General features: G+C 50.8%; 3 protein-coding genes across 8 annotated transcripts in view; 2 read left to right on the top strand and 1 right to left on the bottom strand.

The window, feature by feature from the left end:
• The window catches only part of LOC143833891 (uncharacterized), a 234189-nt gene that overhangs the window by 46620 nt on the left and 164989 nt on the right, over nt 1-22580 (bottom strand). The gene's annotated exons all lie outside the window — the stretch shown is intronic.
• LOC143833981 (uncharacterized) lies at nt 2-8291 on the top strand. 2 transcript variants are annotated; one of them, XM_077330405.1, is made up of 6 exons: nt 2-149; nt 2342-2777; nt 2970-3060; nt 4351-4421; nt 4615-4741; nt 6388-8291. In XM_077330405.1, exons 2-6 carry the CDS (start codon nt 2355-2357, stop codon nt 7803-7805), a joined length of 2130 nt encoding a protein of 709 aa, XP_077186520.1. In that variant the 5' UTR covers nt 2-149; nt 2342-2354; the 3' UTR covers nt 7806-8291. The 2 variants fall into 2 exon arrangements, with proteins under 2 accessions (XP_077186520.1, XP_077186521.1); XM_077330406.1 differs by having other exon boundaries at nt 6391-8291.
• LOC143833899 (uncharacterized) lies at nt 10944-17558 on the top strand. Of its 3 annotated transcripts, none has more exons than XM_077330175.1 (6): nt 10944-11002; nt 12012-12476; nt 12675-12783; nt 13362-13432; nt 13592-13718; nt 14647-17558. In XM_077330175.1, the coding sequence occupies exons 2-6, from the start codon at nt 12060-12062 to the stop codon at nt 17064-17066; spliced, it is 3144 nt and encodes a 1047-aa protein (XP_077186290.1). In that variant the 5' UTR covers nt 10944-11002; nt 12012-12059; the 3' UTR covers nt 17067-17558. The 3 variants fall into 3 exon arrangements, with proteins under 3 accessions (XP_077186290.1, XP_077186289.1, XP_077186288.1); XM_077330174.1 differs by lacking the exon at nt 10944-11002 and adding an exon at nt 11119-11722; XM_077330173.1 differs by lacking the exon at nt 10944-11002 and adding an exon at nt 11119-11569.

Here is a 22580-nt window from a genome sequence, read left to right on the forward strand (position 1 = left end):
AAGGGTTCCGGAGATGCAGCCCCGAACGGGTTAAGCCCAGCAAGCGGTTTCCTAGAGCGGCTGAGCGAGGCCGGGGGGCTTTGCTGTTGGAGGACCGGGGAGGGGGGGCGGCCTGGGCGCCGGAGGATCCCGGGGAGGTTTCCTCGCAAGTAAGTCCTGGGCGTGCAGGAGAGAGCGAGGGAGAGCGAGAGAGGCCGGCGGCTGCCGTGTGTTTGGGGCGGGGGGGCAAAGAGACTCCAAATGCAAAAGCTTCACAGACAAAGGGGGCCTCCTCGTGCCCCCCCCCGGCACAGCGCCCCCCTCCTGCTGAGGCGCCCATAGGCCGAGTGGGGGGAGTGGGGTGAATCGGGAGATCCCAGTCTGGGGCCAGACCCCCCCCCCCCGGGCCCTCCTTATGCAATGCCCTCGGGGAGACTCCTTTGACATTGGGGCTTGGCTGCCACCCATATGCAGATGACACTGAGCTGGCTGGCTATATATGGGGGGGGGGCAAACGGTGGCAGGGGCGCATGGGAATTGTAGTCCATGGACCTCTGGCGGGCAGCCCTTCCCCCCCTCCTCCTCCCAAGCGCCTGGGAGGTGGTGCCAGAAGCGCAGCCTGGCTGCTGGGGTCCCGTGCCCCCGAGTGAACTAAGTGAAAGGAGATCCTGGAAGGGCCGAAGTGATGTCAGCCGGGGAGGTGGAGGTCTTGAAGGACATTTTGCTCCCCCCTTTCCATAGAGCCTCAAGGTTTTCCAGGATGGTTGGAGAAGCAAGCAAATGAGGCTGCGGAAAAGGCCCCCAGCTGACCCAGCCCGGCCTTGTCTGGAGAGGGTGGCTCTGGCCACTTGGCTCTGTGTCTTGGTGACATCAAGGCTAGACTACTGGAATGCCCTGAGTGTGGGGCTCCAGATGCTGCAATGCATGTATCATTGACAACTAGATGAGATGGAGCAGGCCTGTGACTCCCCTTCCACAGCCCCTCCACTGGCTGCCCATCAGTCACCAGCCTTCATGGCCTTGGAGCCTCATCCCTGCAAGGCAGGCTTTCCTTCTAGGCAGGCAGAGCCTTCTGCAGACCCCCCCCCCCCCACACACACAGACCACACACAGGCATGTCCGTCCACCTGCCTTCTCCTTTGAGGTTTCCACCTTGTAGCAGGGTGGTCAGAATGTCTCCCACCTTTCCACAAGAGGGTAGTACTGTCCAAAAGGATTCTCTAAGTCTCTTGGAGAAATTCTTAGGTACTGTGACCTATATTTATGTGTATTTGTTGTTGTAGCTGTCGAGTCACAGCTAACCTGTAGCCACCCTGTAGGATATTCAAATCAAGAGCGAGAGGGTTGTGAGTGTCCTGCTTTGTGCAGGGGGTTGGACTAGATGACCCAGGAGGTCCCTTCCAACTCTGTTATTCTATGAAGAGATGTTCAGAGGTGGTTTGCCATTGCCTGTCTGCCTGGGATTCTAGAGCCAGCTTGGTGTCATGGGTTAGGGGTGGCAGCTTCTAAACTGGCAAGCCGGGTTTGATTTCCTGCTCTTCCACATGCAGCCAGCAGGGTAACCTTGGGTCAGTCACAGTTCTGTTAGAACTGTTCTCACAGAGCAGTTCTGTCAGAGCTCTCTCAGCCTCATCTGCCCCACAGGGTGTCTGTTGTGCAGAGAGGAAGGGAAGGCAATTGTAGGCCGCTTTGATACTCCTTCAGGGGAGTGAAAAGCAGGGCGTAAAACCCAACTCTTCTTCTCCCATCCAAATATTAGCCAGCACTGGCCATGCTTACCTTCCAAGATCTGACAGGTCTGAATATCAATATGTGTACTTCATTCATTCATTCATTCATTCATTCATTCATTCATTCATTCATTCATTCTATTTCGAGCCCACCACTCTCCATGGACTCGAGGTGGGTTACAAGTTATCTAAACCCCATAAAACCCTTACCCCATAAAATCTCCCCATAAAATAAACATAACCCAGGTTATAGTAAGTAGAATCCAAACCTATTATGGGATTTTTGTACTGCTGTAAGTTGAACGCTACTAAGTAATGCTACTCTGCAGCCACTTTGCCCCAGGCTCCATCCCTGAGAACAGACTGATACACAATTACAAGAGGCCAAGATCATCTTATCAGCAACAGATTTTTAAAGAGGCCAGAAGAACCAAACAGGTGCATCTAAGAAAGGTTGCTACCTGGTATAGCACCGTGACATGAGCCCCAAGGCACAAACCGAACACGTTTGCTCCACCTGATCCACCAGGGCAGCACTTGGATGCCTCTTGGCCAGGGTCAGCGATGGAGCTCTGTTTTCTTTGGGCTCTTTTTTGATTTTTTTGATATGTTTTCTTTTCCTCCCCCTGTAGCTAAGGGAAAGAGATGGAAGAAGAGGACTCAGGAGGACCTGGGATTGGCAAGAGTTCAAACAACGGTCTCTATCCCATCCACCCATGGAGCACTGCTGAATCTTGGGAAAGAGCTTTGCCAGAGATCTGGGTCCAGGACACTATGGCTGCAGAAGTGCCCAGCCGATACTTCCGGCAGTTCTGCTACCAGGAGGCTGCAGGACCCCGAGAGGTTTGCAGCCGGCTCCACGGACTCTGCAACCGCTGGCTGGAGCCAGAGAGGCACACCAAGCAGCAGATCCTGGACCTGGTGATCCTGGAGCAGTTCCTGGCCCTCCTGCCCCTGGAGATGCAGGGCTGGGTGAGAGGATGCGGGCCGGAGAGCAGCTCCCAGGCGGTGGCCCTGGCCGAAGGCTTCCTCCTGAGCCAGGCAGAAGAGAAGAGGCAGGCAGAGCAGGTGAGGGGGTAAGCAACAACCTTATGCTAGGGCTTCCTGCCCTAGCATAAGTCAGAGGGCCCCAATTCTTGCCCCTGTGGTTGGACCATACCTGCTGGTCAATGCAGGGCTGAGCAGTCTGAGTGTGGATGGATCCATCTCCTCGGCCTGTGCCGTTCCTTCTCTTCCCCATCTCCTTTTCTGTCCTTTCAGATGTGGAGACCATCAGTGAAGATGGAAGCGACATTCTCTGAAGCTTCGCCAGAGGCAGGGCCAGGACCCACCCAAGATGTCCTCTCACATGGTAGGGCTGTTTTGGGGCCAGATGGAATTGGGGCACACAGTTACGTTGCTGGCAGAAGGTGTATAGAATCATAGAATCAGAGTTGGAAGGGACCTCCTGGGTCATCTAGTCCAACCCCCTGCACTATGTAGGACCCTCCCAACCCTCTCGCTCATCCACTGTCACCTGCCACCCCCTTGAGCCTTCCCAGAATCAGCCTCTCCTTCAGATGGCTCTCCAGCCTCTGCTTAAAAATCCCCATAGATGGAGAACCCACCACCTCCCAAGGAAGCCAGTTCCACTGAGAAACCACTCTAACGGTCAGGAACTTCTTCTGGATGTATGACAGTAGAAAAAGGACATATTTCTGGACACTTCTCGGTTAAGTTCTGGGATTCAGTTTCACAGCATGGCCACTCCCTTGAAAAGGGATGCAGCTTAGACGGGATGCAGCTTCACCCTTTCAGTGCTGCTCTGACAGGTGCAATACCCAGACCCGGATGGAGACAGCACAGAAGTTCAGATGGAGACAGCACAGAAGTTCAGACGGAGACAGCACAGAAGTTCAGAGTAGTTCAGCAGTAGAATCGACTGCCCAAGGAGCTGGTGAGCCACCCCTTACTGGCGGTCTTCAAGCAGTGACTAGACAAATCCTTCTCCGGGATGCTTGATGCTTGAGGCTGATCCTGCACTGAGCAGAGGGTGGGATGAGATGGTCTGCATGGCCCCTTCCCCCTCTAGGATTCTAAGTTTTGTACAGCTCTGAGATGACTAGGAAGATTCCTGGAAGGCAATTCCATTCTCATTCACATTGACTAAATGCATTTCTGTGTCAACTTCCAATCTGGGCCCAGCGGTTAGCCATGGTGACTGAGTAGAACCTCCATGTCTTGGAGCAGCATACCTTTGAAAACGCCTTCCAAGTGTCCAGCATGTGTGTTCTGTGCCCCTGCTGAAAGGCTTTCCAAGAGCATCTGATGGGCCCCGGTCAGAGAGAGGGGAATGGACTGTGGATGCCACTCAGTAGCCTGGTTCGCCTTCCACATTTGGGAATGGCACGTGGACTGGATGTGATGTCCAAGAATCAGGAGACACTCTGGAAGCCCATCGAGATCACCCTGGAGTTTTCCTCTCTGTAATTTTCAGAGTATCTGGGGATTCTCTTCCGCACCCCTCCCCAGTTTTCTAAACATCATTGGAAATTGGGTTTCACAGCCCTGGGAAGGAGGGTGCATGAACTGGGATTCAAGCCAGCCAATGAACAAGGGAGTCTTGGCTAACACTCTTCTCTCCTGTTTGTCTCCATCACAGGCAGTGGAGGGGGGGTGTTTGGCCATCATGTTGGCAGAGGTGTGGAAACAGCTGCTGCACCTCCAGTCCAGGTAGAGGAGATGACCCTGGGTCCCCCTCCCCTCTTTTTTTTTGGGGGGGGGCTTTTTCTCCTGCAGTTGCTGTGAAGCTGTCTGAGGGAGAGAGGCTCTGAAGACCACTCCCTTTGTCCAGACCAAGCTCTGCATCGTGAGCCTTCCTTAGCCGGGCACGATCTCTGAGGAGGGAATCTGCTTTTTCTTCCAGGGTCCCTTTTCCTTTAAGGAGGTGGCCGTGTCTTTCACCGAGGCCGAGTGGGCCCTCCTGGATCTGGGACAAAGAGCTCTCTACATGGAAGTGATGCTGGAGAACTTTGGGAGCGTGGCCTCTCTGGGTAAGGGTCTTCCATGGGTGACAAAGGTGCAAATTCCGACTGTTGGGATGAGGCATGACTCAAAATATTGAACACAAATACATCATTTTCCAGGCCTGCCCCGTTACTTTTCCTGTTGTGGGTCTCCAGGAGTTGGGATGGTCAAGAAAGTGACATTCATCATGTCCGGGGAAAGCGACCAAACCCACCTGGCTTGCCCAGAGGCAACTGAGGCCAGTGTTGTGTCCATTACCTGAGCCAGAGAGGGTCGGAGAGGATCTCCCAAAGGGGTCTGCTACCCCAATCACTCCTGCACACGCTGCCCTGTAACTAGCAAAACCATCCTTCTGGAGGAACTTGTGTGGGGTGGGTATTAATTCCTCAGATTGTAACCTTATATCTACCTGGACTGAGATATAGCCCAGCCCTCAAAGGAAACAAATAGTTTCAGCTTCTTAAGCAAGAAAATAAATTTATTATGTTGACAGAAAGAGAACCAGGGGAGCTCAGGTCAATAAAAATAGTTCTACGGAAAGGAAATAAATGCACACGTGAAATACAAGCAAAGCTTAAAACCTTCCTTTCACAAACCATCTGCTACTAAGGGAGAAAATAAAAAGGAAGGATCGGAGACATGCAGGCCTGCTTCCTGAAGACGGCCGGTAGCTCTGGAGAAGGACAGCCGAATGGGATGGAAAAGTAGAGAAGCCGGCCTTACAAGCTGGGAGAGCAGGCTGGGTTAAGGTTGTAGCAAAACCTGCTACAAACTGGATGGACTGAGGATAACTTTTAATATATTTTCACGAAGGTGGAGGAGTAGAAAAGTTGTTGGCCATGGGGTACGAGAGTGGTGAGAAGTCCAACTCTCCAACCATTGTTTGGTGTCGTGGTTAAGAGCAGCGGCTTCTAATATGGTGAGCCGGGTTTGATTCCTGCTCCTCCTCATGCAGCCAGCTGAGAGACCTTGGGCTCCTCACAGCCCTGATAGGGCTGTTCTGACCAAGCAGTCAGGGCTCTCTCAGCCCCACCTCCCTCACAGGGTGTCTGTTGTGGGGAGAGGAAAGGGAAGGCCGGCATGGCTAGGGCTAGCCCATTGCTCATTCTCATATTTGGGTTGTTATTGAAACCAGATGATCAGGAAGGAAACCCCAGATTCCCTTTGGGACAAGGCCCTGTCCAGCACTTATGGAAGAAACTGCTGGCCCATTGTTCATTGTCTTGATTATTTGGGTCCTTTTTTAGGCAAATTATCAGGGAGGCAACCCCATAGGGCAGAAGGCCCTTTGGTTGACTCCCCCCAGGTAGGACCTGATTCCAGCAGCAGGTGTGGAGGAGACACTTGTAGAATTCCAGGGGTTATAACCATAGAGTTTGAAGGAGCAGTACAGGCCATCTAGTTCAACCCCCTGTTCAATGTAAGGATCAGTATCTGCCCAGCTGCTGCTTAAAGACTGCCAGTGAAGCGGAGCCAAGAATGAAAAGGCTGGAGGAAACTTCAGAGATGGACCATCCAGGCAGGCAGGAAGCCACTTTTCACGTATATGTGATGGTACATTTCAGTATACAGCAGGGACAATCCCTTGAAAAACCTAGAGTGTGGATGGACATTCAAGTGCAGAGCAGATCTCCTTGAGCAGTTGCTACCGGGATCTCTCTCTTTATTCCAGCAGGAGATGATCAGAGGAATGAGGAGGAGGAGGAACTGCATCGTCTTTCACCAGATGAAGTCAAGAATGAAGATTTAAGAGGAAACTTCAGGAATCAAGACAGACCCAAGAGGGAGAAAGGAAACCAGATAGTTGAGAAGATGGATCAACCCATTCCTTGCCAAGGGTTTTTTTCCCCTGAAGTAATTCTCGTGGTGGAAGAAACATACAAGTCCTTGGAATGTGGAATAAACTTCTCAGATAACACCCAATGTAACGTCCATTTGCAAAAGCACAGTGGAAAGGAGACCTATCAATGCCTGGAGTGTGGAAAGATCTTCCTTTGCAGAGCAGAGCTCTTTAAACATCAACAAACACATGCAGGAGAGAAACATGATAGTTGCTCAAACCATGGCGAGAGTTTCTCACAGAAACCAGACTTTAATAAGCACAAAAGCATACATTCAGAAGAGAACCGATGTATTGGTTCAGAGAGTGGAATGACATTCTCAGATGAAACACAGGGAGGTCTCCATTTCCCAAGGAACATTATAATGAAGGCATGTAAATGCTTTCAGTGTGGAAGGTACTTTAAATACAGATCAGAGCTCCTTGTACACCAAAGAACACACACAGGGGATAAATCTTTTGAATGCGCAGAGTGTGGAAGGCGATTCAGTCACAACTATAGTATTCAAAAGCACGTGAGAACCCACATTGGGGAGAAACCTTTTGAATGCTCAGAGTGTGGGAAGAGATTCAAGTTGTGCGGCCTTCTTCACCAGCATCAAAGAACCCACACAGGAGAGAAACCTTTTGAATGTTCAGAGTGTGGAAAGAGATTCAGTCACAGGTGTAGTCTTCAAAAGCACCTAAGAGTCCACACAGGGGAGAAACCTTTCGAGTGCTCAGAATGTGGAAGGAGATTCAGTCAGAGTGGCACTCTTCAACAGCATCAAAGAACCCATACTGGAGAAAAACCTTTTGAATGCTCAGAATGCAGAAGGAGATTCAGCCACAGATGTAGTCTTCAAAAGCACTTAAGAATTCACACAGGGGAGAAACCTTTTGAGTGCTCAAAGTGTGGAAGAAGATTCAGCGAGAATGGTCTTCTTCACCAGCACCAAAGAACCCACACAGGAGAGAAACCTTTTCAATGCTCTGAGTGTGCCAGGAGATTCAGTCATAGATGCAGTCTTCAAAAGCACCTACGAATTCACACAGGGGAGAAGCCTTTTGAGTGCTCAGATTGTAGGAAGAAATTCAGTTCCAGTTCCAGTCTCCACCAGCATCAGAGAACCCACACAGGGGAGAAGCCTTTCGAATGCTCTGAGTGTGGAAAGAGATTCAGTCGGAATAACAATCTCCTAAGACATCATAGAACTCACAGAGAGGAGAAACGTTTGAATGTGCAGCGTCTAGAAAGACCCTCAATTTGAGTCATTCTTCAGCAACATCTTTTGATCTTTTGACTGCTCATAGTTTGAACGGGAAATGCATTCAGAGCTGTGATCTTCAAAACCATCTGTGATGAACCCCCCCCCCACGCTTCCCCACTCTGAGGTAAATTTTCCCCTCCAAAATAAAAGCTGCCCTCGTTGTGTGGCTTCTTTGTCATAAAACCAAGCTGACTGTCCCTTCTTCCCACTGACAGAACATTGGGTTTGACTCAGCCCTGGAACTTTTGGGGAACGTGTAGGAGCCCCCTCTCCTTAAAACCCTGTTCAGAACAGCAGTAAGGCGATGTTAGCTGCTGACAAAGAAAATATTTCATTTTGCATAAAAGAACGGGGTAGTGGGGCGAGGAGATTTCATTTTTACATACAAATCCATTGCTGTGCAGTAAGAAACCCTAATTTGTAGGCTTTTTTTAAAAAATAATTTTATTGTTTATTATTATATAAAGCATTTACAAATTTGTAGGCTTTTGAGAAGTTTAAGATGCTTTTCTTGGTTTTTAAGTATTTCCTCACATTGAGAGGCTTTGATTTCTATGTTTAACCAAATATGCCTGTTTTTCTTTGATGTTCTGAGTTCCTGTCATTGCCCTGTGCAGTCTTACATGGGTGAGACTGAAGATTTCTTTGCTAGCTTAGCAAGAGAGCAGAAGGGAGCCCTCTGATCAGAGCTCAGCAACTGTTTCCCACCTAAAGCTCTCATGCTGTGGGAGACGCCCCTCTCCCTCCCTCCCTCCCTCCCTCCCTCAGGTCTCCTTTCGTCACCCTACTGAGAGGATTGTCGATTGCTAGCCTCTCGATGGTTTTCCGTAAAAAAAAAACACACCTTTGTTTAAACAATGCACAACTTGTGCAATGAAGATGCTTAGGATGGACAAACATCCTGTATGCCTGATCTGTTTGGGTGAGAACCGTAATTTGGGGGGGTCTTGTGCTATATGCCAGCAGTTTACCCCCATGGCTCAAGCAGGCCTCACTTCTTGCTTCAAATCCTCACTCTGGGAAAACACCTTATCTGTCTCTGCCCCAATGGCCACAAACTCACCTGCCCAGGGTGAAAAGTCAACTTTCTCCTAAATCACCTCATGTCCTCTTTCAGTGGTGCTGACACAGTCGGTTCCGAGATCGGATCCAACTCCTAAGGAACCAGAGCCGGGATAGATTGTCTTCAGAGCCTCTGCCCAAGTCGAAGACCAAACATAAAACCCAAGAAGTCTATCAGAACCCAGCAAGTTGGACACGGAGCCGGGATAGGAACGGAGGTCTTGTTCAGACCCATCTCCAAAGAGTCGTTCTCCACCCAGATCTGTGATGTGCCTGTTCTCAGATGCCTCAATATTGAACTCCCCGTTCTTAAGCATCCCATCTACGGTTGTGAGGAAGAGGAGCATGCATCGATATCCGGTTCCACGGGTCCATCTGATCCTTCCCCGGATGATGCTGTTGAAGGTCAGGATCCTCTCTCCCCAATGAAGATTTTAGGCTGTTCTCCAAAAAAAATGTTTAAAATGGCCCAAGCTTTGGACATACCTGTGGTTTCTATGGGTAACATTTTGGGATGTTTGTATCCTGATGCACCTGGACTGGTTGTCTTCCCACCCATAAAGGGTATCCTTTACATGGGCTAAACCCTCATCTATGCCTTCCACTTCTTGCATAACAGAAAAAAATTATAGAATTCACTAAAAGGCTGTGCATTCCTCTTCAGCCACCCTCTGCCATCTTTAGTAGCTGAGGATATGCAATCAAAATATAGATATGGTTTGCACATGACTCCAGTGGGCAAGGAGGGAAGAAAGATAGATTCCCTCAGTAGAAAAGTACGCTCCTCCTGTTACTTGGCCCTTAGGATGGCTAACTGTGAGGCAATTATGGCTGCATATCAACTGCTTCTATGGGAGAAGATGACACCGTACTTTGAGCACCTCCCTGAAAGCACCATGTGTCGGCAGGGGCTCATGGGAACTGTAGTCCATGGATATCTGGAGAGCCACAGTTTGGCCACCTTGATCTGGAGTTTAACTGCTGTTGACAACTATTTTCCCAAGTTGGGAGTTGAGTTGCCGTCACTCTTGGAAATGGATGCAGTTTTGGTTCTCAAAGTTCAATGTTTTGGCTTTACTCAAGATTCCCCTCCACACACACACTTAATGAAAGGGGTGGCGGCATGCTCTCCATTGTGAATTGACATGTTTTGAACTTTTTTCTGGGTATTTGTAACTTTTAAACGTTTTCCCTGACTTCTATGTCTCAGTTGCTAAGGAAAGGTTTGCTGAGTCAAGCTTTACTCTTCTTTGTTTTGGATTCTTAATCCAGTCCACAATCAACAAGACCTGCTGCTTGATCATACAATTCTGTATTTGGAACTGTGATGTCTTTTCCTCATCTTAAAGTATTAGAATTTATTCTTGGTTTCTTACCATTCCAAATACATTTATCTATATATATAGGTAACATGAAATAAGATCAGAGTCCAGTAGGACCTTTAAGATTATTTGAAATAAGAAATTTAATTTTGGCAACACATTCATTTTGGTTGTTGAGATTCTTCCAGCCAGGAAATAAATAATTCCCCCCTCCCGATCTGGATAAATCTGCTTGTATCCCTTCATGAGTTTTATGATAATTATTTTTAAAAGATGACAACTTTGTCCAATCTATTTTATCTCCAAATATGTAATAGGATCAGTAGCTACTGTACATTCTGTGATCTTTGTGATATCTTCTTGTTATGGCATTAAATTGTTTGCTATCATTTTTGGCTTTCTTTAATTTTATATCCTAAAAGGGATCCAAATTCTTCAGTATGTTCCATATGGCAATAATTTTTGTGGGTCCAGAAAATTATTTTTTTTGCAGGGGGGGGGCAGAGGCCAGGTCTCCCCGGAACGCCCGAGCGGAGCCTCCAGGCCGGTCGAGGGCAGCGCCGCCCCCTCCTCCTCCTCCTCCTCCTGGGACTGGGCCGGCCGCGGACCCCCACCCCACCCCCCCCCGGCGTCCGGCTCCCGGAATCCCCCGGGCAGGAGGTGGCATCCGCCCGCGCCGCGGCCCCCTTCCGCCAGAGGAGGCCTCCGCCTTCACCTCCGCAAGGGTGAGAACCAGCGAGCCGCTTCCTAGAGAGGCCGGCCGGGGCGGGGGGGGCGCAGCGGAGGAGCCCGCGGAGCTTTCCTCGCCGGGAGGTCGGTGCGGCGCGTGCGCGCAGAATCCCCCGCCCAGCCCCGGGAGGGAGGGCGGGAGGTTGGGCGGGGGGGGGAGCCGCCGTGGGGGGGGTTTCCAAGGGCAACGCGCGTGCAGCCGGAGGCCTCCTTGGGCCCCTCCTCTTGGGGGTCTGGGAGGAAGGGGGCGGCGGGGGGTGGGGGTGGGGCTCCCGGGCGGGGCGAAGGGAGGGCAGCTTCTCTCCCCTGGGCGGGGCTTCTGCTGCGGGCCCCGCCCCCCCACGGCCCCTGGGCCGAATCCAGCCCTGCCCCCCCCCCGCCTCCTCCTCCTCCTCCCTCGAGGCTGGGAGACATGCTTGGGGGCTTCGGCCGCCTCGGAGGGTCCTCGTGGCACGGGGGGGGGGGTTTTCCCATCGCCTGCCCCCGCCTCACCCCTCCGGCATCTCTTGGGGTCTCCCGTCCTAAGCAGCGCCTTCGGTTGGCACCCATGCCTGTTGCTGCCCACCCGAGGCCAACTGGGAAGGGCAGGCCATAAAAATTGTCATGATACTTGATTGAAAGTCGGATCCTATTGGGTCATTTCTTATGGCTGTAAGTTGGCTCCTGCTGTGTCCTTTCACATCGTTTATGGGTTCAGGTTAACGCCTATGCTTTCCCTTGATGTGTGGAACTGTACTGCATAGATCTCGGGGGAACTTTTTCACAGTCCAAGAGGTTCAGCTGTGGAAGGGGCTGCCTCAGAAGGTGGGGAGCTCCCCCTCACTGGCCCTCTTCAAGGAGCAGCTGGGCAGATCCTTCTCCTGGATGCCTGAGGCTGATCCTGCCCTGATCAGGGGTGGGACTGGATGGCCTCCATGGCCCCTTCCCACTCTGTCGTTCTGTGATTCTATGATACACCAACTGCAACAAGGATGCTTCTTCTGACCCACGGGGACAGCCCTCAGGTGTATCTTGACCAGGGTCAGTGGTGCAGCTCTGTTCTTTTGGGGGGTTTTTTCTGGGTTTTTGATATCTTTTCCTACCCTCTTCATAGCCAGCTGAGTAAGGCTATCCTTCCAAAGCCGAAACGAAGGGGAAGGAGATGGAAGCAAAGAAGGACCCAGAAGGACCTGGAATGAGCAAGAGACCAAGGAAAGGGCCCCATCCCATCCAAGCAGGGAGTGGGGCTGGATTCTGGGGAAGGGCTGGCCCACAGATCCCTGCTGAGGACACTGTGACTGCAGAAGAACGCGGACAATGCTTCCGACAGCTCAGCTACCGGGAGGCCGAGGGGCCCCGAGAGGTTTGCAGCCGGCTCCACGGACTCTGCAGCCGCTGGCTGGAGCCGGAGAGGCACACCAAGCAGCAGATCCTGGACCGGGTGATCCTGGAGCAGTTCCTGGCCCTCCTGCCCCAGGAGATGCAGGGCTGGGTGAGAGGATGCCGGCCGGAGAGCAGCTCCCAGGCGGTGGCCCTGGCCGAAGGCTTCCTCCTGAGCCAGGCGGAGGAGAAGAGGCAGGTGAGGGGTCTCCTTCACTCCCTCCCTGAGGCTTCCCAGTCAGCTCTTTCTGCCTCTAGTGATTTTACTAAACTGGGAAGAAAATGGAACCGCAATTCTTGCCCCTGGGGTTGATGCAGGGATGAGGCGTCTGGTGGTGGGGCAGATTCATCGCCTTCTTTTTCCATTTCTTCCCTCTCTCCTTTTCTGTTCTTTCAGATGCAGGAATCATCAGTGAAGATGGAGGGGAAGTTCTCTGCAGAGGAAGGGGCTCCTTCAGAGGACAGGCAGAGGGCTGAGGCCTGTGCCCCAGACGGCCTCTCAGGTGGTAAGCCTGCTCTGGGGCTGGATGGGAGTGGGGCTCAAGGTGAGGTTGTTGAGCTGGAGCTTTGGGACAGGAGAGAAAGGATATCTTAATTCACATTAGAAAACTTCTGGGGTTCCCTGCCACAGGACGGAACGATGGCCAGTCACTTGGGAGGGGATTAGGCTGATTCACAGAAGGTAATTCTGGCTCACCTGTTAGTCATTGGAAATGAATGGAACCTCCATGTTCTGGGGCCGCCTACCTCGGAAAATGCATTTCTGGTGGCCGATATGTGTCTTCTGTGCCCCTGCTTTCCAGGAGCATCTGACAGGCCGGTCAGAAAGAGGAGAATACAGAGGCAATTTTGTTCCTGCTGCCCTCTGGGGCTTCGGTGTCAATGTGTCAGCAGCCTTTAAAAGCCCCCAAGGCTCCCCGTCATCTGGGGCTTCTCTTCCACCTCTCCCACAATTTGCTACAAGCTTTCCAGATTGCGTGGGTAGGCCTCTGGCAGGTTTCCCAGTCCAGGGAAGGAGGGTGACCAAAGCAGGATTCAGACGAGCAGAGGTGCCTCGGCTGACGATCTTCCTTCTCCCTCTCAGGCTGGGAAGAAATGGGCTGGAGCCATCCCTTCTGCAGAGGGGGGGAAGCCGTGGCTGCTCCTCCAGTCCAGGTAAGGGAGATGAGCGGAGACAGCCTGGGTCCCCCCTCCTTTCTCTGGGGGCTTTTTCTCCTGCAGTTGCTGCTGAGATGGTGTCTGAGGGCCAAGCTCTCCATCCTGCGCCTTCTGCTTGCCATGGTATCTGACGAGGGAATCTGATTTTTCTTCCAGCATCCCTTTTCCTTTGAGGAGGTGGCCGTCTCTTTCTCCGAGGCCGAGTGGGCCCTCCTGGATCCGGGCCAGAGAGCTCTCTATGGAGAAGTCATGCAGGAGAACTATGGGAGTGTGGCCTCTCTGGGTAAGGACCTTTCATGGGCACCAGTGGTGTGAAATGCGGCCGTTGGATCAGGCATTTTGCTGGCCCAGGGGCCACAGAGGCCAGGGTTGTGGCCGTCACCTGACCCAGAGGGGGCCCTGATCTGAGGCCGTAGCGGGGAGGGGGGGCAGGAGGAACTGAGGAAGCCTCTAAAAGGGGTCAGATTCTGCTTTGTCAGTTGCCAGCCTTTGGGACCTGCTCTTCACCCACATCTGGAGGCTCAGGAGCTGTTTCTGGGCTTGACCTCAGCGGGGAGCCCTGAGGGATTTGTCTCCTTAAATCCAGGGTATTCTGGGAAACGTGAAAGAATACTTAAGAGTCATCATTTAGATGTCTTAAACCACAGTAAGGAATAGAATTCAGAGGAACAGCAGAGTTCACTTGAAGTTCTAGAATCCTAGAGTTGGAAGGGACCTCCTGGGTCATCTAGTCCAACCCCCCTGCCCTATGCAGGACACTCCCAACCCTCTCGCTCACCCACTGTCACCTGCCACCCCCTTCACAGAACCAGGATCTCCTTCAGATGGCTTTCCAGCCTCCTGGCACCTCCTGGCAGCAAAAAATGATTGGTGGGGGAAGGACTTCTGTCCGAGGAAATTGCATCCTTGGGAATGAGTGGTGGGTTCACTTCCAGCCAGAGCGGCAGCTGGATTCCTTTCTGGTTCCCGTAGCAGATGCAAAGGAGCCACGGGGGGGGGGGGATTCCAGGGGTTCTCTTTGGAAAGAGCTAAGAATGAGGAGGCTGAAGGAGACCTTAGAGATGGACAACAAAGGCAGGAGGAAGCCCCTTTTAAGGGTACGTTATTGTCCAGGCACAAGCCCCAGAAATGCTTTGAGTGTGGGTGGAAGTTCAAGTACAAATCTGACTTCCTTGTGGGGCTGCTAACTGGGCTTTTCTCTATCCCAACAGGGGCTGATCAGAGGGAGGAAGGGGAAGGGGAACAGCATCATCCGTCACCAGACGAAGTCAAGGATGAAGACTTCAGGAATCGAGGCAGACCCAAGAGGCAGAAAGGAGGCCATATATTCGAGAAGAGGGAGGAACCCGTTCCTTGCCAAGGGGGGCATTCCCATGAAGTAATTCACAGGGTGGAAGAAACATACAAGTGCTTGGAGCTGGGAACAGATTTCTCAGATCCAACCCAATATTATATGCAGAGCAGAGAGGAGAGCCCTCAATGTATGGAGTGTGGAAGGAGCTTCCTTGGCAGGGCAGAGCTCCTTAAACATCAACAAATAAATGCAGGAGAGGAAAATCATAGCCACTCAACCTGTGCCGAGGGTTTCTCACAGAAATCAGACCTTGTTAAACACCAAAGCATTCATTCCGGAGTGAAGCCGTTTATCTGGTCAGACACTGGAATGACGTTCTCTGATGGAAAAAAGCATGATGTAAACTTTCCAAAGCACAGTACAAGGAACGCCTGCAAATACTTTCGGTGTGGAAAGTACTTTAAATACAGATCACAGCTGCTTGTGCACCAAAAAATCCACACAGGGGAGAAACCTTTTGAGTGCTCAGAGTGTATGAAAAGATTCAGTGTGGCTGGTAGTCTTCGACGTCATCAAAGAATCCACACAGGAGACAAACCTTTTGAATGCTCAGTGTGTGGAAAGCAATGCAGATGCACTTCCAATCTTCAGCCCCATCAGGGAATACAAACAGTGGAGGAACCTTTGGGGCACACAGATGATGGAAATATATTAATTCAAAGTGGCTATTTGCAACAGTATATGAGGGCCTACATAGGGGAGAAATCTTTTGAATGCTCAGAATGTGGAAAGAGATTCAATCGAAATGCTGACCTTCAAAGGCACATAAGAACCCACTCAAAGGAGAAACCTTTTGAATGCTCAGAGTGTGGGAAGAGATTCAGTCAGAGTGGCCATCTTCAAAAGCACCTAAAAACACACACAGGAGAGAAACCTTTTGAATGCTCAGATTGTGGAAAGAGATTCAGTCAGAATTTCAGTCTTCAACGGCATCAGAGAACCCACACAGAGGAGAAACCTTTTGAATGCTCAGAATGTGGAAAGCGGGTGAGTGACAGGAGTAGTTATCAACAGCATTTAAGAACTCACTCAAAAGAGAAACCTTTTGAATGCTCAGAGTGTGGGAAGAGATTCAGTCAGCGTGGTAATCTCCTACTGCACCAAAGAACCCACACAGGAGAGAAACCATTTGAATGCTCAGAATGTGATAAAAGATTCAGTCAGAGTAGCAAACTTCTACTGCATCAAAGAATGCACACAGGGGAGAAGCCTTTTGAATGCTTGAAATGTGAAAAGCGATTCAGTCAGAGTAGCAAACTTCAGCTACATGAAAGAATCCATGCAGGCAATAGACCTTTTGAGTGCTCAAAATGTGGAAAGAAATTCATTTTGAATGGCCATCTTCAACGGCATCAGAGAACCCATATGGAGAAACCTTTTGAATGCTCCGAATGTGGTCAGCAAGTGGGTGACAAGAACAGTTTTCAACGGCATCTCAGAACCCACACAAAAGAGAAAATCTTTGAATGTTCAGGTTGTGGAAAGAGATTCAGTCAGAGTGGGGATTTTCACAAGCATTTAAGAACTCACGCAGGGGAGAAACCTTTTGAATGCTCAGTATGTGGAAAGCATGTGAGTGACAGTAGGAACTTTCAACGGCATTTAAGAACGCACACAAAAGAGAAACCGTTTGAGTGCTCAGAATGTGGAAAGAGATTCACTCAGAGTGGAAATCTTCACAAACATTTAAGGACCCATACAGGCGAGAAACCCTTTGAATGCTCGGATTGTGGCAAGAAATTCAGTTCTAATTCTAATCTTAAACAACATCTAAGAACCCATACAGGTGAGAAACCTTTTGAATGCTCAGAGTGTGGAATGAAATTCAGTTCAAATGGCAATCTTCAACTGCATCAGAGAACCCACACTGGGGAGAAGCCTTTTGAGTGCTCACAGTGTGGAAAGAGATTCAGTCAGAGTGGCCATCTTCTGGTGCATCAAAGAACCCACACAGGGGAGAAACCTTTTGAATGCTCTGAGTGTGGAAAGAGATTGGGAGATAGGAGCCATTTTCAACGGCATATAAGAACCCACACAAAGGAGAAACCTTTTGAATGCTCAGAGTGCGGAAAGAGATTCAGTCAGAGTGGCAATCTCCTACTACATCAGAGAACCCACACAGAGGAGAAACCTTTTGAATGCTTAGAATGTGGAAAGAGATTCATTCAGAGTGGCAATCTGAAACTACATCTAAGAACCCACACAGGGAAGAAACATTTGACTGCTGAGAGTTTGGAAAGGTGTTCAACTGGAGCATCGCTTTTCAAGAGCATCTAAGAACTCATGCAAAGTTAAAATCTTTGGAACGCACAGTGTATGAAAAGAAATCTGTTCACAGACATAATCTTCAAAAGCATCTATGAACTCGCCTGTGAAAGCATTTAGAAGTGATACAACATAGAACAAGCCAAACAAAAGGACAAGTAATGAAGCTAATTGTCTACTTGTGTTAATCTAAGAAGTCTGTCTCATATGTTTATTAAGTTCAGCCAGGCTCCCTCTCTTTACATCCTCGGTGCGGTCTGACCCTCAAGCAACATGCGCACTGAACATGCCCCAAAGGCTTAGCAAGAATTTTGAGATGTTTCAAACATTCCTGAACTCCGTTAGAAACATATCCTGCCCTTGTTAATACTGACAGTCAACTGCTAGTGTGAAGTCAGGGAGATTTCTCAAGAGAGCCCACTTGGTGTCGTGGTTAAGAGTGGTGGCCGGGTTTGATTCCCTGAAGGTTAGCCGGCGCAGCGGGGGTGGGGGAAGTTTGGATGGCCAGGGGAAGGAGTGGGGGGGGCAGGCAAAACATTGGGGTAATAAAACTGTTAAGATTAGTGTTTAACGGTATATAAATATAAATAAATACATTTGCCCAGATGTGAAAAGTCATTAAACAAGCTTTGTTGCTTGCTTGGATCGAGATAGAGGGGGCCCTTTCTTTCTCCCTTCCCTCCCTGGGGGGGCATTGGTGGAGAGGGACTTCTTGCGAGGAGCCCAGTTGTGCAGCTGCCTGGGAAGGGAGGGACCTCTCTCCCCCTTTCCCTACAGCCCCCAAAAGGCTAAGCCAGCGAGCCCCTTCTTAGAGAGGTTGGGCAAGGTGGGGGCTAAGAGGGCCAAAAAGTCCGGCTGCAGCTGCACCCGGAGGATCTCAGGGAGGTGTATTTGCAAATAAGTCATTGCAAGGGGGTGCAGAATCAGAGGCAGGCAGCTGTCCTGTGCTTTTGGGGATGGGGAGCTGGTAGGAAAGAGTTTCCAAGTGCAGTATGAGTTTTTCCAGTGTCCGTTCCTTGCAGACAAAGGTGAGCCTTCTTCTGGCTCCTCCTGGGTCTCTCTCCTGTCCTCTTGGCCCAGCAGACCCTGCCCTCCTTTGAGGGGTGCCCCCTGCACCTGGCCGGACTCCATCCCTGCCCCCCTCTGCTATGTAAAAACCTGCTGAGGAGATCAGAGGGGCTCCCACCTCTGCAAGAGGGTCACACTGTCCAAAGCGAGTCTCCAGGAGAAATTCGTAGGGACCGGGGCCCATATTAATGTGGATTTGTGGTTGTGGCCCTCAAGCCGTAGCCTTTCTCAACTTTTTTGCCCTTGAGAAACTCCTGAAACATCCTTCAGGCATGAAGAACCCCCAGAAGTGGTGCAACCCTGCAGAAGGTGGTTGGGGAGCATTGCCGGGTACATGCCCACCTCGGAGGTCTCCCTTTGCTTCCAGGGTCAGACAGGATCTGGCCAGCCTGGGCTGTCCTAGTCAGGGTGCATAATCTGCCTAGCTGGTCAGCCCTATGATGTCATCTTTGTATTCATGTAAGTTGTGTCCCGCTGTGTAACTTGGCAGCATAGAGTGGCTCATGTTAGCCTTCATGCTTCCTGTCAACACTGCTTTACTTCAGGTTGGTTCTCCAGCACAAATTCTCTCTCACCTGCTGTCTGTGTTGAGTCCCCATGAAGAAGGAGGACTTCAATGAAGTCAATAAACACACCCCTCCGTGCGTGTTTTCCTCGGCCAGCTGCCTTGGTGGCCCTTGGAGCAGCCAGGAAGGTGGAATCTGAACAATGGCAATTAATATAACTGAAAATAAATCCTCCAACATGGTGGTTGTAGGGAGGCCCAGGAAGGATCCCAGGCAGGATCCCATGGGATGAATCCTACAAGGCCATTGGCTGCCCCAGGTGCAAAGCATTTGGGGGCAGTGCTCCATGTCCCATCTGCCATTTTCCTGGGGGTTTGTTGCCTCCCCCAGTCCATCCAGGCAGCCCCTCTGCCCTGGCCTGGAGAGGCTTAAGGCTTCTCTGCCCCTTCCCCCCCCCCCCCGCCAAGGACTTTCACAGAGCTATTAATAAGTGAATCCAGCCTATTGAGGGGGTATCTGCAGTGGGCCAGCCCTCACCAGTCCTTTTGGCTTGAGCTGTTGACATTGAGTCTTAGTTCCCAGGAGAGACCGATACACAGTCATGGGAGACCAAGATCATAACAGGGGCAACTGATTTGTAAAGAGCCAAAGAGATGATGCTTCGTTTTCCTGAAGGACCAAACAGGCATACCTAAAAAAATCTTTATACATAATACAACACAATGATATTAAATCTAATCCGCAAACAAACCTAATCCCATCTGATTTATGTGGACAATTTAGGTGTCTCTTGGCCAGGTATGGTGGTGTAGCTCTGTTCACTTTTGGCTTCTTTCCGAATTTTTGATATGTTTTTCTCTCCCTCTTAATAGTTATGTAAAGAAGGGCATCTATCCAAAGTAGAAGGCAAAGTAGAAGGGGAAGGAGATGGAAGAGTAGGAGGACCCAGAAGGAACCAGGAACTGTCAAGGGATCAAGGAAAGGGCCTCATCCCACCCAAACAGGGAGTGGCCAGGTTGAATTCTGGGGGAAAGCTGCACCAGAGATGCTGTCTCAGGATACTATGACTGCAGAAGTACACAGCCAATGCTTCCGACGGCTTCGCTATCAGGCCGATGGGCCCTGAGAGGTTTGCAGCCGCTGGCTGGAGCCGGAGGCACACCAAGCAGGAGATCCTGGACCAGGTGATCCTGGAGCAGTTCCTGGCCCTCCTGCCCCAGGAGATGCAGGGCTGGGTGAGAGGATGCGGGCCGGAGATCAGTTCCCAGGTGGTGGCCCTGGCCAAAGGCTTCCTCCTGAGCCAGGCAGAGGAGAAGAGACAGGTGGACCAGGTGAGGTGTTTTTTTTTTTGCTCAGTTCAAACGGCCCACTATTTCCGAAACAAAAATGAATGGAAACTCCATGCTCTGGGGCAGCACAGCTCTGTAGCCTGGCTCCCCTGTGATGCTCGGGGCAGCAGCATTTAGAAGCCCCCAAGGCTCATGGGTACCTGATGCTCCTCTTCTGCCTCGCCCAAATGTACAAAGAATCTTTACAAATTGTGTTGGGTGTTCCTGTGGGAACGTTTCACAGCCCTGGGAAAGTGCAGCAGCCGGGAAGCAAACTCGGGCGTCTAGGCGAACAGTCTTGGTTCCCTCTTTGCCTCTGCCACGAGCAATGGAGAGGGGGGGCGTTCAGCTGTCCTCTTGGCAGGGGAGGGGAAATAGCTGTTTCCCTCACAGTCCAGGTGAGATGAGTGAGGGGCATCCTGATCCCGCCTTCTTTCAGAGGGGCATTGCTGCCACAAAGGCTGTGAAGGCCCCTCCCTTTGCCCAGGACAAGCTCTGCTCCCTGCGCCTTCCCCAGCTGCCCCCTCTGCCTGGCACGGTCTCCGAGGGGGGAATCTGCTTTTTCTCCCGGTGTCCCTTTTCCCTTGAGGAGGCGGCCGTGTCTTTCACTGAGGCAGAGGGGGAACTCCTGGATCCGGGCCTGGCCGCCAGAAAGATTCGAGCTAGCCTTGGGGCAAACACTGTGGGGTAAGGAGCAGAATGTATGGGTTAAGAGCAATTTTTATTCTGCGTTTGTTTTTAACAATTTTATTGTTATCTGATCTTGCGATGGCCATAACGTTTGACTACCGCTGGATCCGGGCCCCATTGCTCTCAGGGAAGTCATGGGAAGTCAGAGCCCGGCTGCTCTGGGGGAGGGTCTTCCTTGAGTGCCAAAAATGTGAACTGCTGCCATTATTCAGATTATACATGAATCAAAAGTGTTGTTTATTCTTATTTTGCTATTTCTGTGACCAACCCTCTCCGCATAGCCGTCTCAGGGTGGTTTACAACACTTTGGTCAAAACATTTAATAAAAAGTTAAAAACAATTAAAAGCTTGAATCCTTGAAAATAGAACCCACACCCTGTAGCTGCCAGGTGTGATCATTTGTCCTCTGCTCACAGTCAGACCACGATGGGAGGAGGGTGCAGGGGAGGGCCCTTCCTGGTGACGTTCAGCAAATTGGTTGGCCCCAACCAAAGAGCTCAGTCTTGCAGGCCCTTCGGAACTGTGGAAGTTCCTGCAAGGCCCACAGCTCTTCTGGGAGCTCATTCCACCAGGCTGAGGCCAAACATACACCTCTTGGTCCACATTAAATATGTATAGAATTTTTTTAGAACTGCTCCAACACTAGGCCCGTCGGGGGTCTCAAGGCACTGGGGTGGCAGGAATAACCATGTTCACTGACCCAAGCCACCTGGCTGGCCCAGGGGCAACTGAGGCCAGGGTTCCAGCACCCACATCAGAGAGGGTGTCCTGGCCTGATGCCCAGGAGGGGCTGAGAGGCCCTCCAAAACTAGTCTGTTACCCAAAGCACTCCTGCATGTGCACCCCTGTAAACACACTCACAACCAGGCCCAGAGCCAATTTTCCATAGGGGGACACAATTTTTGGTAAGGGTGGAATTGTGGAGCATAGTGGAGGGCAGCCCATGATGTGTCTGTACAAAACGGACCTGAATCATCAAGGCAGCCAAGTGGTGTATCCCACAAAAACAGGACAGGCTTATTCATATATTTTATTGACATTATGATTCGCCATTCTCATGTGGCCTCAGAACACACTGGGGCTCTCCAGATGTCCATGGACTACAATGACCATGAGCCCCTGCCAGCATACCAGCCACCACTGGACTATAGGAAGGGTTTGCCCTCATGTGGATTATCTGTGAGCATTCATGGGTGGGGCTTCCCCCCCCCCCTGCGTGGATTCCTCCATGGTTACGGACTGGTCCTGAATCTCCATCCCTCTCCAAACACATCCTTCCTTCTTCCTGGGGAGGCCTATTTGAGTTCTCTGCTCAGTCCAAAGATTTCTATCGTTTCTTCCAGATTAGAGTCAGGATTCTGGGCAGACACGAGCACTTTACAAGAGTTTACTTGGTTCGTCTTTTCTATGGTCTGTGGTTGACTTTCTTGTATGAAACAGGAGAAAGGCTTTTTTTCAGAGGTGTGAAGCAGAAACATCTCTGATCTTTTGTTCGATTCCCCCCTTTTATTTCTGCTCCTGTCCCTGCTTTGTCATCCCTTTGAGATGTGAAATGACCTCCAGCTGCAGCCCTCTGGGTATTTAAGATTAGAATTAGAACTGAATTTCTTGCCACAATCCGAGCATTCAAAGGGTTTCTCCCCTGTATGGGTCCTTAAATGCTTGTGAAGATTTCCACTCCGAGTGAATCTCTTTCCACATTCTGAGCACTCAAACGGTTTCTCTTTTGTGTGCATTCTTAAATGCCGTTGAAAGTTCCTACTGTCACTCACTTGCTTTCCACATAGACCCATTATGCACGGGGGGAATAACGCACAGTCGGGGTGGAATGGCGGCGACTAAAATCACTGATAACGCACAGAGCCGGCTGCAACCGGCCATAGCTTCGGTGCATGCCGCCGAAAAAGCCGTGTCATTGAAACGCGGAAGAAAGC

Source organism: Paroedura picta, chromosome 3 (assembly GCF_049243985.1).
Source record: "Paroedura picta isolate Pp20150507F chromosome 3, Ppicta_v3.0, whole genome shotgun sequence".
NCBI lineage: Eukaryota > Metazoa > Chordata > Lepidosauria > Squamata > Gekkonidae > Paroedura > Paroedura picta.

Excerpts from the sequence above, each read along its gene's own strand:
- LOC143833981 (XM_077330405.1), top strand. The coding sequence starts at position 2,355 with ATGGAAGAAGAGGACTCAGGAGGACCTGGGATTGGCAAGAGTTCAAAC. Across the intron at positions 2,778-2,969 it reads AGAAGAGGCAGGCAGAGCAG|ATGTGGAGACCATCAGTGAA; the intron begins GTGAGGGGGTAA and ends CTGTCCTTTCAG. Across the intron at positions 4,422-4,614 it reads CTGCTGCACCTCCAGTCCAG|GGTCCCTTTTCCTTTAAGGA; the intron begins GTAGAGGAGATG and ends TTTTTCTTCCAG.
- LOC143833899 (XM_077330175.1), top strand. The coding sequence starts at position 12,060 with ATGGAAGCAAAGAAGGACCCAGAAGGACCTGGAATGAGCAAGAGACCA. Across the intron at positions 12,477-12,674 it reads AGGCGGAGGAGAAGAGGCAG|ATGCAGGAATCATCAGTGAA; the intron begins GTGAGGGGTCTC and ends CTGTTCTTTCAG. Across the intron at positions 12,784-13,361 it reads CCCAGACGGCCTCTCAGGTG|GCTGGGAAGAAATGGGCTGG; the intron begins GTAAGCCTGCTC and ends TCTCCCTCTCAG.